The sequence below is a fragment of the Myodes glareolus genome, chromosome 27 (genome assembly GCF_982192425.1).
Source record: "Myodes glareolus chromosome 27, mMyoGla1.1, whole genome shotgun sequence".
NCBI lineage: Eukaryota > Metazoa > Chordata > Mammalia > Rodentia > Cricetidae > Myodes > Myodes glareolus.
In genome coordinates this window covers 6,626,357-6,640,150 of record NC_142052.1, presented here as the reverse complement: position 1 = coordinate 6,640,150, position 13,794 = coordinate 6,626,357, and the positions used below count along the sequence as shown (strand labels likewise).

At 41.1% G+C, this 13,794-nt stretch overlaps 1 protein-coding gene across 7 annotated transcripts in view; it reads left to right on the top strand.

Annotated features, from left to right (window-relative positions):
* The window catches only part of Cacna2d1 (calcium voltage-gated channel auxiliary subunit alpha2delta 1), a 431,327-nt gene that overhangs the window by 351,520 nt on the left and 66,013 nt on the right, over positions 1–13,794 (top strand). For all 7 annotated transcript variants that reach the window (XM_085684078.2, XM_085684077.2, XM_085684081.2 and 4 more), the window contains exons 11-12: positions 1,497–1,655; positions 3,330–3,434. In XM_085684078.2, coding sequence (XP_085540204.2) covers positions 1,497–1,655; positions 3,330–3,434 — 264 coding nt within the window. The remainder of the gene's footprint in view (positions 1–1,496; positions 1,656–3,329; positions 3,435–13,794) is intronic.

Below are 13,794 nucleotides of genomic sequence, written 5' to 3'. Positions count from 1 at the left end.
TCTTGTGCAGACTCACGCAGGCTGTGTGCATACTGCCACAGTCTCTGGGAGTTCATATGTGTGGTGGTCGTTCTGTGTTTCGAAAGTCTTGCTTTCTTCATGTCCTGCAAGCCCTCTGGCCCCTACATTCTTTCTGCCTCCTCTTCTGCAGGGTTCCCTGAGCCCTAAGCGGAGGGATTTGATGAAGACATCCCAGTTAGGGCTGAGTGTTCCAAGGTGTCCCCCACTACACATTTATGAATAAGTTATTTAGCATTTGTGTGTGAATTTCAAGGATCACATGAGGACAATGTGAATGCCTGTTTTGTAGGAAATTTGCAAAGAGGAAGTGATTACTATTTTAGCTGATAGTAAACACTCCATAAGCATTTGCTTACAAATATGTGGTATAAGTATATTTTTGTATGTGTGAAATTTGCTTTATGTCTGAATGCATGGTTATGTGTTGTGATCCTTGATTGCTACTCCATGTTTGCTTGGCAGATGAATATTGTACTACATCTTCTAGTCTTATAATTATGTCTAGAAAAAGAAGAATACCATACTATATTTATATAATATGTAATCATTTGTAATGCATGCATTAACTTATTGAATTGTGTTTTTATCTACAAATATCCTTTTTCAATTTATCTGTCTGGCCCCCTTTCTTCTCTCAAGATCATTCATTCTTTTCATTTTGCACATCTCTGGACCGCAGTGTCATGGAAATCCTGCTCAGATTGCAGATTTAGTGAACATGGGACAGTTCTTCTCATTTCTGCATCCTGGATCTCATTGTGCTCTTCTCTGAACTTTCGTCTTTTGGAATCACCAAGTGCACCCGTGTGAGCATGTCTTCTGGAGCTGGAGAAGTTACCCGGATGATGACGCCATCGCTCAGGTCTAGACGGGCATCGCTGGCGTTGGTGTTTCTCCTCCCACCGCCCACCTGTACTTCTAATGGTCCGTTTGTCCAACGTACCGCCTTGGTGGTTCTCCAGCATTCTTAGCGTGTGATCACCGAGGAGCAGTTTTCCTAAAAGGCCTCCGTTGTCCTCGGCTTTCTTAGAATTCTTTCTGTGTTTCGTTCCCCAGGAAAGACTACTTCAAAATAGCGTCTGCTCATCTCATTCCTTACATCCTTTTTCTAAGAAATTCTTTCTGATGAGTTACGGTTAAAAATTTCTAAGAAATTCTTTCTGATGAGTTACCTACTTTCTCTCTGTGCAAGCACATCACTTCTGGATTCTTAATATGTGAGAATTGAAAAGTTCCTCACATAAATCAAATCTCAAATTTATAAACAGGTGAAACTTTTGCAGGGTTTATGAAGGTGAATACTCTGAGTTGTAGTCAGTGAAGACTGCCGCTTTGTCCAATTTGTTACTTCTGCCTTTTCCTTTTCCTTTCAGGAAAACGTACAAGGAGCTTGAGGTGCATGAAGCTGAGATTTGATGAAAATGGTATGATTAATTTCAATGTTCATTTATACATTTTCTTTTCATTCTTTGCAGTTTAACAGCAACGCTCAGGATGTCAGCTGCTTCCAGCACCTGGTTCAGGCGAACGTGAGAAACAAGAAGGTGTTGAAAGACGCCGTGAACAACATCACCGCCAAAGGGATAACGGATTATAAGAAGGGCTTCAGCTTTGCCTTCGAGCAGCTGCTTAATGTAAGTGTCAATAGCAAGCCGTTGCATTTTGTCCGTTTTCAGACGTTCTGATGAAAGTCACCAATCATCATTAGATTTGCAGACAGATTATGTCCAAAGGTAAGAGCCATGGTTGAAGGTGACAGATGGTTAGTCAATACTTGGGTTCCCTGCTCTTCATTAGAAGCGTTTACTGTCGGTGTCCGTATGGGCTTGTCGATGTGCCGGAATAATGCGAAGGAGGATCTTGTCGCCAGTGTGGGGAAATGTCTTCATTAATGTTTGTACCAAAGACGGGCTTTATTGTCCTTGGAGAACAGGAGTATGGGCCTTCGGTAGGCTCCAGCAGTACCTAGGGATTGTTGATATTAAAAAATAATTGCTCCTTTGAAGGCCAAGGCTGATGATCTCAATTACAGGAAGTTCGCAAGGACTTCTGAAGATTGCCTACTTGAATTGCATCAGATTCCACAGTGACATTAGAAGACATTGCTAGAAGAACATGGTGTATATTTTCTCACTAACTTGATAATGATTTCATATCGAAATGATAGTACTTTGAGTGAGTGACTAATTTAAATGGAATCCGGGACTAGAATTAACGTATTACTCTGCTTTAGGAGGCCTTTAGAAATTTTTTAAATTATGTGCTAGGTTCCCATTATACTTCTCCTAAATTACATGGAAGGCTCCCATTATACTTCTCTTAGTTAGCAGCACGCTAGAAGGTTGACATTTTCAAAGAAACTGAGCATTCAGAAGTTAGTGCGATCCCTTTTTCTCATCATTTAGGCAAACACATTCCATAGTGGTAGAGAAGCTCAGAATCTAATTTGATGCCTCCGAGAAGTCCAGCTTGCTAAATTAAAGTGTTCATTTTAATGGCCCTCTGAAGCTAATTCATTATTCTATGCTCAGTTCTTCGAAAGACCTTAAAGGTTAAGAGGATTTATTGCCGGAATCGAGTCTTGCAGGATTAGAATCTGTGTGACAGGTCAGGAGAGGACGGGGGGGGGGGGGGGAGATGGGGGGGAGGATGCTCAGGAAGGAGGTGGCAGCATTTATGGAGGAGTCCTGGGGAGCACCGAACGAGAGACTCCTCACCAGCTTGTCATCCCAACATATAGGGTAACAGAAATAGGTTAAGGAGGGAGGGGAGAACAGGAAGGCTATTTGGAAACGAAATGGACAACGTGAATGTGAAAAAGCACGAATCATGTCCCGTGGATGTTGTTTGTTTGCTTCTGGTATAAAATGATAAAGGTTGGTGGAAACACCCTTTATTCATGCAAACCCCAAAAACTCATCAGCGCCTGGGGAAGTACTGTGTACCAGGGGCTGTCTAAATACCACATTGTCTTACTTTTGCGGGGCTTGTATTCCTTTAGGAAAAATTAAACACTAAACAAACAAATGCATACAAATGAAAGTCAAATAATACGGAGAAAATATCACCTGGAGTGTATTATAGTTGAAAACACAGTGGTCTGGGGAGGTGTCTCTGGCAGTGACATTTGGTGGCAGGTTTGGCTATCTTAAGAGCTAAAGCTGGCTTGATCCACAACCTGATTTTGAACATACTACTGAGCTGGCATTTTGTTTGTAGGGTGTAATATGAGCAAGCTTTTTTCCTATTGGTTTTCTTTTTCTTAATTTTCATTGTGGATAATTTGCATATATGTGTATTTTTCACAGTATAATGTTTCCAGAGCCAATTGCAACAAGATCATCATGCTATTCACAGATGGAGGAGAAGAGAGAGCCCAGGAGATATTTGCCAAATACAATAAAGACAAAAAAGTGAGTATTCTTTGCTAGTGTTTTAATTTTAACGTGTAGATGATTTTCATACAGATAGCCCATAATGGTGGTGAAGCGAATTTTTAAGATTTTCTCCAAAATCTTAGTTGTAGTTATAACATTAACATGTTGACGGTGAAATAAAGCATTTTTCGGGTAGCCAAGCAGCAAGTCACAAATGCATTAGCCGGATAGTGTAGATTTATAGGTCCCATTGGATTCTCATATCGCAGAAAAAGAAATAAGGAAAGTGTGGGTAAACAAAACAGTTTCAGCCTTTCCCGGATGAAGCTTCATGTCTCCTAATCATTAGAATTGGAGGAAGACTCGATATTCTAAAAACACCAAGACATTTCTGCCGTGTTATTTTAGAGAAAACCGTTCACAGCAGCAGTCAGACACAGCCTGCTTGAGAAGGAGCTCCCGGGGAGGCTGAAGATGAACTCCTTGGTTGGCAGAATAGTTTAAAGAATGCTATCCCAAAAGCCACGGACAAGAGGAAGATCAGCGTTTTGCAATTGTAATATTCCATGTCCATGTTTGTGGTCCTACAGGAGACACGCAGTGTGGTTACGAGGTTATGCTGTGCAGAGAGCGTTAGTATATTACTAAAACCTGTTAAGACTAGAACTGCTTCGTCTTACTGAGAGTTTACGTGTCCTTTCTTACTGACACCCCATATTTATAATAGACACCAATCTTCAATCTATTTTCCTAAAATGCTAAAGGCCCATCCTAAAAGTCATGGGGGAAGATATAATATCTTTCTTGTGCTCAACAAATTATACATTGATCCTAATGAAGACTACATCTATCTTCGGCCTCCAGGTAGCTGAGGCTACGGGTGTGATTTACTGGCTTTTGATTTCTCTTTGATGGACAGTTTCACTCCTTGGGAAGATTTGGCCCCATTGTACCTCCAATCGAATGTTTTATAGCTATTTAATGCGTGTATGTGGATTTTTTTTTTTTTGCATCTGTTAGAGAGAACTACAGGCTTGTAGAGAGAGAATCAGGCTCCTCCAGGTATGAGGCCCTTGAGAGGCCAGACAATCCCAGAGGTCAACTGTAAGCACATATGAGCAAGATTAGATTGTTTTCCCTGGCTGTATTTATAAACATAGATATGTGTGTGTGTGTGTGTGTGTGTGTGTGTGTGTGAAAATTATAACTAAAGAATAAGAAAACATGAACTTTAGAAGAAATGGGAAACACCCAAGAATGGAAGGGAGGAGGTGTGATGAGGAAATCCACAAAACAAAATTTAAAGAAGCCATTTCTTTATTGATTGCATTTTTATTCAAAGCATAGGCTATAATGACAAGTCACCCTCTCGCAAATAGATAAGGAAACCATGCCACATACGTTCTAGGAAGTGCTTGTTAGCCTCAACCAAAGGGAATTCTACAGTATATAACAGTGGTTAACTTTGACCTCATGCTTAGTCAACTAAGCTCTTCACAGACACACACGTAAATAAGTGAATATTTTATGTGTGCACATGCATGAGGAATCTGCAGTAGTCGGGTTCTCACAGCCACAAGGTTGCCAGGGACTGGAGAAAGGGGTGGATACCCCTCTCACTTTCAGTCTGTGGGCACACAGGTAAAGTTTTGCAGGCTGACTCCATGGAGGCACATTACAGCACTATAACTGTAAAATATAAGCATTTCGTTTTTGAGTTAGATATGTTTTTAATACTCCTTTGAGTTTTGGAGATTTCAATATAATTGCATCCTTTTTACCCTTCTGTTTCCTAAGGGAGTCTCGAGAAAGAGGGACTGGAAAGACGGTAAGAGCCAGAAGCTGAGGGAACTTGCTTAGTAATGGCAGACGCTGCACTTGTCATATTTCCACACGGCTGCTCAGACATGAGCTGGAAGTATGTCTGCTTAAAAGGGAGCTGAGGGTGTGTCTCATGTAATGTGATTTTACCACAATAATACAAAAATTAAATATATAAATTCTATAAGGTCTTAAAGTTTTGTAATCTTTAAAAAAAAGAACCCCAAGAACTACCATCTTATTTGCACTTTTCTCTGAGCCTCTTGTGGCATTAATATGGCCGGGGAATGCTTCATTTAAATTCCTTTCCCATCGTGATGACTCAGAAGTCATTCACGGCAGCCCAGGTAGATGTGATGGGATTGTCTGGACCGCTGACGGATGTGTCTCTGGGTGCACAGCACAGCTTAATGAAGCCAAAAGCTTTGAGAATTAGAACAAAATGTTTGGGTTCTTTTTAAGGAATGTCCTACTCGTGGGAATCAATCTACCTGATTAGAGATAGGCAGAGATTTAAAACCAAATCCATGTTAATCTCCAGGAGCAGCTGTTCCAAATTAAAACACATTTACCTTCTAATCTTTACCTGCAGAAGTGACATTCCTTTGGGCTCACCCATGTGTGTGAGACCTCCTTAAAAATGGTGCCAAAACCAAAATGAGCTCCACCGATGAGAACAAACAAATGACCAGGGAGAGGAAAGCCAGACGCAGAGTTGAAAGATAATTCCCAGGACTAGTAAAATCAAACATATTTGCCTTTCTCTGGGATGGCAGCGGTGGCTTGATGGGCGGTGCACCCTTCATTCTGCCTCTCCAGGTAGAAAAGAATTCTCTCATGGCTCACTGAATTTTCAGAATTAAACCTTATAAAGAAGGCAATCAAAATTAATATGGCAAACATTTTTGAAGTGTCTAAAACTATTACAACATGCACGTGAAATCATTTTTAAAGTAAGGAATGTTCAGCTAATGTCAGAATATCCATTGCTGCAGTTTTTTCAGCAGTTCACTAGTAAATGTGAGGAGAGCTCTTTCCTGCATTGCCATTGCATCTAAACAGAAAAATGCTTTCTGCCATCTGTAAAAGTCTAATCCAAGTCCCAAGTGTCTCAATGTGCATTGAGGTTTTAGAGTCAAAAAAAAAGTCTTTTTTAACTGACAGAAAAAAATCCTCAGGAAATAATTCACTTCATTCCCAACTTTCTTCGTGCCTTCCTTTTCCATCAGGCAAAACCATAGCCTCTGTAAGGAATTGTTCTGACATAAGTAATTAAGGCTGTTTAGCTTATAAAATATTGAATGTCATTTACCAGTTACATTGCTTCTAAAATCTTTTATCTTGGATATTTTTGCACTTTCAACCAGTTCTAAGAGTTAAGCTTTGGAATAAAAACCATATACCTTTGTTTATAGATCACAGCGTGGTTTATGCCAGCGTCAGGTCACAGTTGAAATGATGACATACTGGCCTGCCCTATGGAGGAATTATTAATTTCAATGGGATGCTATGTGCACGGTGTGTGTGTTTGGGTATGTGTGTATATTTTTGTGTCTGAAATCATTTGTTTCTCGTCTGTTTCTCTTAAAATAAAATTAGTATTGGCCATTTATTCTCTACCCTAGTAAAATACCTGGCTACATTTTGTTCAGATTTGAGGAATATCACTTTTGTAAGTTTTAGGTTTTAATTTAATGTCTAAATAAATGTCATGCCAAATGAAATTCTCACCCAGGTACCAAATATATAATATAGCACATAAACTTTAGATCCATAAAGTGCACTTGAAGTATGCTTTAAGCTTAATTATATCCTGTCATCCAAGAATCTTCATAGTTAAAATGTTGCTGTGAGTGGTATCGGGTCTTGCTGTTTCCGTGGCTGCCAATTGCTTTGACAAAAGCCGTTCTTTGTCACCTCCGTGTCCTTTGCTGTGTGTTAAAGGCACCATCTTTCCGTTTGCCTTCCATTACTCCTGATGACCACTTGCATTATCTCCTTACATGTTGCCTGAACCTTTATTTATCCTAGAAGCTGCGTGGAGTAAGGTGATACCAATTCATCAGTCTACTAAGGATTTCATAGCCAATCACAAAGTGTCTGCCTCATAGTAGATCCTCAGTTTTTAAGAGTATGGCGTGTATATTCATAGACGTGAATACACTTCTAAAATAAGATAATACCGCAGATAGCAGAAAACATTCAGTCAGTAGACTTGTAACTCGTTAAGTGGATGCTGCTCAAACAGTGTTTCCCCTTGCGATCGGAGCTTTTAGTAAACATGCTGTTTGCACTCCGTCATGTTTTTTCTGAAGGCAGGGAAGGCCATGTCGTTTGTGCTGATGGTGTTTTTAATTCTCCTCTGTTCTCCTCTGTCCGGTACACGGATTCCTTTAACAGCTCATCATCAGCGCTGGTAAAGTACTTTTTATTATTCAGGAAGAATTTATTATATCCAAAAACCAAGAAAGGTCTGAGTCACTCCCTTGCCTTCTGAAGTCAGCGAGTGATAGTCTTAATAGGAGAACAGATGGCTTGGGAATCCACTGTTGCTGTAGCTTAGTCCTCCATTATAAGGTACAGTAAGTGTATTCAGAGAAAAGGGAGTTGCGGGAAATTCAGTTACATTGTGAACTCCAGTACCGCATTTGCATTAATTAAGTAGAACCAACTTTGGGTCAAAGGGTGGAGCCAGCAACTACTGGACAAAAAGTAATCAGAGAGTCAGAGGGAGTCTGGAAGATGGATAGAGAGGTGCACAGGAAGTAGTAGGGAGGGACTTTGAGTGTGGCAGTCACTTTGGGATTGGTGGAGTGGAAAGACACTCTCTTTCTGAGACATCTCGACCTCTCTGAGCCTGGTAGGTTTTCACCCCAGCCTCTGATTCCAAGTCTTATAGATAAATAGGATGACAGAGATTTAGTTAAAAACTACATTTGGGGACATAGGTGGGAGGTGGATCCATCCATGCCTGAGAAGCCGGTCGGTAACTGTAGAGCCACAATTCCTACAGCAAAAGAGCGGCTGAGAAGTCTTCCTTCTACTCCAATAATACGAGGGTGAATCATCACCCCAGGCAGCAGGGCTGCTGTCTAATCCCAACACGTGGACCTGTGCTGTGCACGCATCTGCAGGGGACATGAGAGAAACATTAGCCTGTTTAAGATGGAGGCTGTCGACCCTCTCTGACAACTGCATGCTGCTCCTGCTGAAACGCTTGTTATGCTATTTACTTGATCATATTCAACAGGCATTAATCAAATGTTTCTGTCAGACCTTTGGAACCGAAATGGGTTTAGCTTACGCAGACATGTGCCATCTACATGGCATTGGCTCCGTAGGAGTAGAATAAAGGAGGGACATTTGGCGTCCATCCAAATGTGCTCATCTCGGAAGAGGCTCCTTTTAGCCCTTTTGAGTTCTTGATGTAGGAAAGGCGGGCGACCCGCTTCGGAGAGTGAGCTGTGGAAGTCAGACTCTCTGCAGCCTTCTAGACAATAGTGTCGTCATCGCCGTCTTCATCCCTACAACTGAATGAGTTCCACAGCTCTTGAGTTCGTAAAGACTTCACACGGAGTACTTTCTTTCCGATTGAAGTACTCACGTGATGAAAGCATCGTCACCATGTCACCATCGTATTCACTGCCACACTGTTGAGATAGGACAGCCAAAATAAGAGACATCAGATAGTTTTTTGTTTTTTGTTTTTTTTTTTTTTTTTTTTTTTTGAAAATCAGATCAGTGGGAGAGTCAAGAACTGAAATTATCTGTGGTCTAAATTTGACAGCCTCATATAGAATCTTCCTGGCTGGTCATCCATCAGTGCCCGTCCTCTGGCCAGCCAAAGGAGAGTCATCCGCCCACCCGGAGCCTTTCTCCTGCCCATACAGCCTGACGGTATCGTCAGCAAGGATGCTTCTTGCCTCTGTAGGCAGACTGCAGTCAACATGGATCGTCGAATCTGTGCAGGCTGCACAGATCCCTGTGTTTTAGGAAATAAATTCATGTGGCCATGAGTTCGGACTTTACTGCCTCATGTTATAGAAGTAGAAATGCGGGCTCTTCAAGGGCTCTGTGTTTAAACATGTGTGTGGATTGTGGAACGCACTGTAGCAAAGTCTCCTAAAGGTTCTCAGTCCATTCCAGTATTTTGATAGGCTAAATACCAAAAGTTTGAGTTCCCAGAGTGGATTAATAAAATCCATCTCAGATACCATTTTTTTCTCACATGTTTCAATAGCTAAAGTTTTTATTTTAGTTTTACTGGCTCCCTTTCTTCGTAGATTCATCTACATTATTCTTTGGAGACTTGCCTATTGTAAATTAAACTTGAACTCTGGGTAACTGATAATTGTTGAGGTGACAGTTTCCAGTAACTGGATTCTGCTGGGAAGAAAAATTCTTCCAGCCTTAAACAGCTAATGCTGTGGGTTTGGAAAGTCCTTAATTGAAGAAAAGTATTTCAGATTTCAACAAACAAGACAGAAAATTTCACAAAATGGTTTAGCAGAAGTGAGAATTGTAGGATAAACTTTTAAATCAGGAGTATATACTTTACTATATATTTATCTATTTTTCACAGTACTAATGATTGAACTCAATGTCGCACGCAGCCAGGCAAATGCTGTGCCATTGGGTCATCGTTATCTTTTAAAATGCAAAATTTGATGTTTTCTTGAAGCCAGTAGTTGAGGTTTGTAATTAACTTGGAGCTACTGGAATTATAATATTCTGTTCAGAAAGAAATCAATTTTTTAAATTGTATTTATTTTTTACTTTATATATACATGTGTGATGGGCAGATGTGTGAGTCACGACTTTTGGCATACTTGTGGAGGGCAGAGGACATGTTTGTGGCGTCATTTCTCTTCTTCTGCCTTCCCATGAGTCTCAGCAGTTCCGTTCCTCAGCATGGTTGCTTCGAATTGCAAAGCCCTCCACCGGCTAACCTATGCTACCTGCCCAAAGAAACAGATCCCTAAACAACCGAGGGTAAAAATACGCATATTTATAAGCAATAAAGCCCCATTTGAATTTGTTTAATTTTATTACCAATGCTCCTCCCATTGATACTGCTTTGCTTATCACGTATGGCCGAGTCAAGAACGAGGCAAATAAATTAAATGTTATGTTTACTTGACATTTTTATTCAACTAGAGAAAATATGTCTGTGCAATGCAAAATAAAAACGACATAAATTTGCCATGATAAAAACAACCTAAATTACAAAGTACACAGTGCATACCAGTGTCCCTTGGCTCCATTCTTCCCACATTATGCTCAACTGACTTCTATGAAACCTGACAGCAGAGCTGGTCTTCCGTCCCTCTGGAGAGCAGACAGCGCTCACTTGACCCTTCATTCTTTCCTGATTTAACCGTCATCAGACACACACAGAACACTGTGATAGATGTCAACTTGTACAGACTTGGAACTGTTGAAACTGGACTTTATGCTATGTTCTTGCATCATTCTTGGGCTCTGATTTTTGGCCAATCTTTGTGAAGTCGTTTATGATTGTATTTGTTTCAAATGTGTCCTGAAGGGAAGATCTCCGTAACCTTGGTTGAGGAAAATTTAACTGATTTTTCTAAGCACGGTTCACTTTGAAAATTGACACTGTGCAATCTGTTAATGCGTAAATTGACCATAGGATTAGCAATAGTCTCCTGGCCTGAGTCAAATAATTCAGCTTCCTCAACAGTGGAGATAACACAATATGGATACAGTATAGTGTGAAGAATTTGCCTGAGTGTTCAGGTGAAGCATTTAGCTCCTCTGACTACATCTTCAAAATTTGGAGTTTTTTCTATGTATCTGTATGTATACATATGTATCTGTACGTTTACATATGTCTCTGTATGTATACATAGTTTTATGTAATACACACTAATAGTAAGTGGAAACAAATTGGTATTGGTGAATACAATTTGTTGTGAAGCTCACATTGTACAACTTTCAGGTAAGAACTCCATTTCTCAAGAATCTTAAATTTAAAGATGTGGATGAGACTGAAAACATTCAGCCCAGTCACACTCTGCTGGTTGAGCATATATAGGAACACACACACACAAACACACACACACACACACGTAGGTAATAACAGTCAATGAATTGAAGACGTCATGAATTTGAAGGAGAGCAGAGTGGGTATGTGGGGTAGTTTGGAAGGAGGAAAAGAAGGAGCAAAGTGTAATTCTTTTACTCTAAAAAGTACATGGCGTTTAGATCGTTCCGCATTTCGGAGTTAGTTCCTAGAAGCTCCACTGGGTGGCAGCAATACAGTATAGAAAGGGAAGCGGGAAGCCAGGAAGTCCCAACAGAAGCCAGAGCACAGAGCTCACCATTGTTACCCTCATTTGCTACAACCTGTGAATACCAACGTTCACAAAATCAGAATTCCCCATACATAATTAGGTAGAAACATATTGAAGAAAAACAAATACAGCAATATGTTTTATTTAAACAGTATCTTATGAAAAATAGTTTTACCTTGAAATGTAATAATTTTATATCCATTTTCATCGTAATGTATACGATGCTAAGTCTTAAGCATGAATTTCTTCTCCAGTATATAATTTCAAACATTATCAAATGACTTTTGATATGCGGTTGGTAAACATATTTTGTGTGCTATCTCCATAAAACTAAGTACAAAATAAGCATTTTGGCTATGATAGATTTTATAAATACTGTGATGATGAGTCAGAATTAGATATTCTTATAAATTATGCGAAGTTGGAATTTGTAATTCTCAACGTTTTAGTAACTGCTGGAAGGAAATAGTCTGGACAAAATAGCGCTGTCATGCATGTCTGCAGCAAGGCAAACATAGTGTAGAAACTTAACATTTATAACAGGCAAATGGCCCAACTATTAACGTAACTTCGAAATAAATCTGCAAGCACCAGGTAAAAATGAAGAACGGTGAGGAAAAGAGAAGCTTAAACCATTCCCAAATGATGAATTGTGACAGAACGCGCCCCTTTCCTTCATTCTGAGCTGTGGGCGCCCCCTAAGCAGCCTGGAAAGTAAAGTGAAGTCGCCCTGGCCAAACAAATAAGGCCCGAAGCCATTCTGCTGTTTTCCTTTTTCGGAGTGAAATGTTTATTTGCACTGCTGGAAGGATAACATCAGCCGAAATAATCACACAGCGTGGGTCTAAGTATGGTCTCCGTGTTAATAGAAATATAATTCACTCGGCCTAATTCCTCCACTTCTTCGCGCTGAGAAGCATCTTGTAGAAAGTATTTTGCCTGAATCGTGTTGTGGTAACCGGAGGAACTGGATACAGCTGCGCATTAATTGAATCTGTGAGGTTTGCCTGCTCGCAGGATGACCGGCATGCCCAAGTGCAGATTCCTTAGGGCACCCCGGCTAAACCGCATTACTACTCGGGGTGGTCAACCTTATAAAAATATTTCTGTTAGGGTTAGCTCGGCTCTGAGTGGTAACATGTGGAACTAGAAGACAGACTCCCAACTGACCCAGCTGAAAGGAAGCACCGGTTTGCGCCAAGGGAGTGAGTTCAGGCAGGAGCGGGAGGGTACGAGCCTCTGCTAGGTTTCATCGTTGTTCGAATAGTTTGTAAGTGACTAGAATTCAGGCGTGAGCCAGGTATCAATAGAAGACTTGAAATCAAGGCAGGACCAAGGCGAGTATGAGGCCAGACAGTGTTGCATAGCATGAGCCTTTCTCCAAACGCACACAGCAAACAGACGTGCCCACCACGTGACCTCGTATATTACTAGCTGAGGCAAACCTGGGTGACTCAAAGTGGCCTAGATCGAACCTCGCAAGGGAACTAGCACCGTCCCATGCATACATTCGGCAGCATAGAATGTTATAGTATTTGTAGTTTAGACCAACAGAAAAAAGGTTTTGTTATTGCTATTTCGAGATTTGTGCTCAAGATTTGTGTGCCAAACGGAACAAGGAAACTGTCTGCCATAGGAGCTGGGGAGATGGCTCAGGGTTGAGAAGTCTCAAGCTCAAATATGGGGATCTGAATTCAGATCCCCACTACCTACTTAAAAAGCAGGGCACGGCAGGAACACGTGTGTAATCCCAGCCCTGGGGAGGCCGGAATGAAAGGAGTTCTCGGGGACTTGATATACAGTCAGTCTAGCCAAACAGCGGGCTTCAGGTTCAGGGAGACCCCGTTCCCAAAATTAAGGTGGAGAACTGGAGGAGATGCTTGATGCCAATCTCTGGCCTCCACACGCATGCTCACACAGGTGCCTGGGACACCGAGCCCGCAGGCACCCACAATGGTCCCTTCGATTGAATTAATGAAAGAACAAGCGAACAAGCAAACAAACAAAAACCAGCAAGCAGCTTGGATATTTAGCAAAGCCAGCCAGGCTTTCCAGGAAATGATGCTACTAAGCCACAATCTTAAATATTGCCACAGTCTGAAAGTAGAAAAGCCAGCGCTAAAGGTCGTTGTCTCCAGTCACAGCAGATGCCATGAGCTCCTGCATCCGTTTGTATCGCCATTGCCTATGCGCTAGGGCAGTGGCTTTGCTGTGGTTGGATAGTTAGGTGAGATCTTTAATCAGGCAGCAAGGGGGAA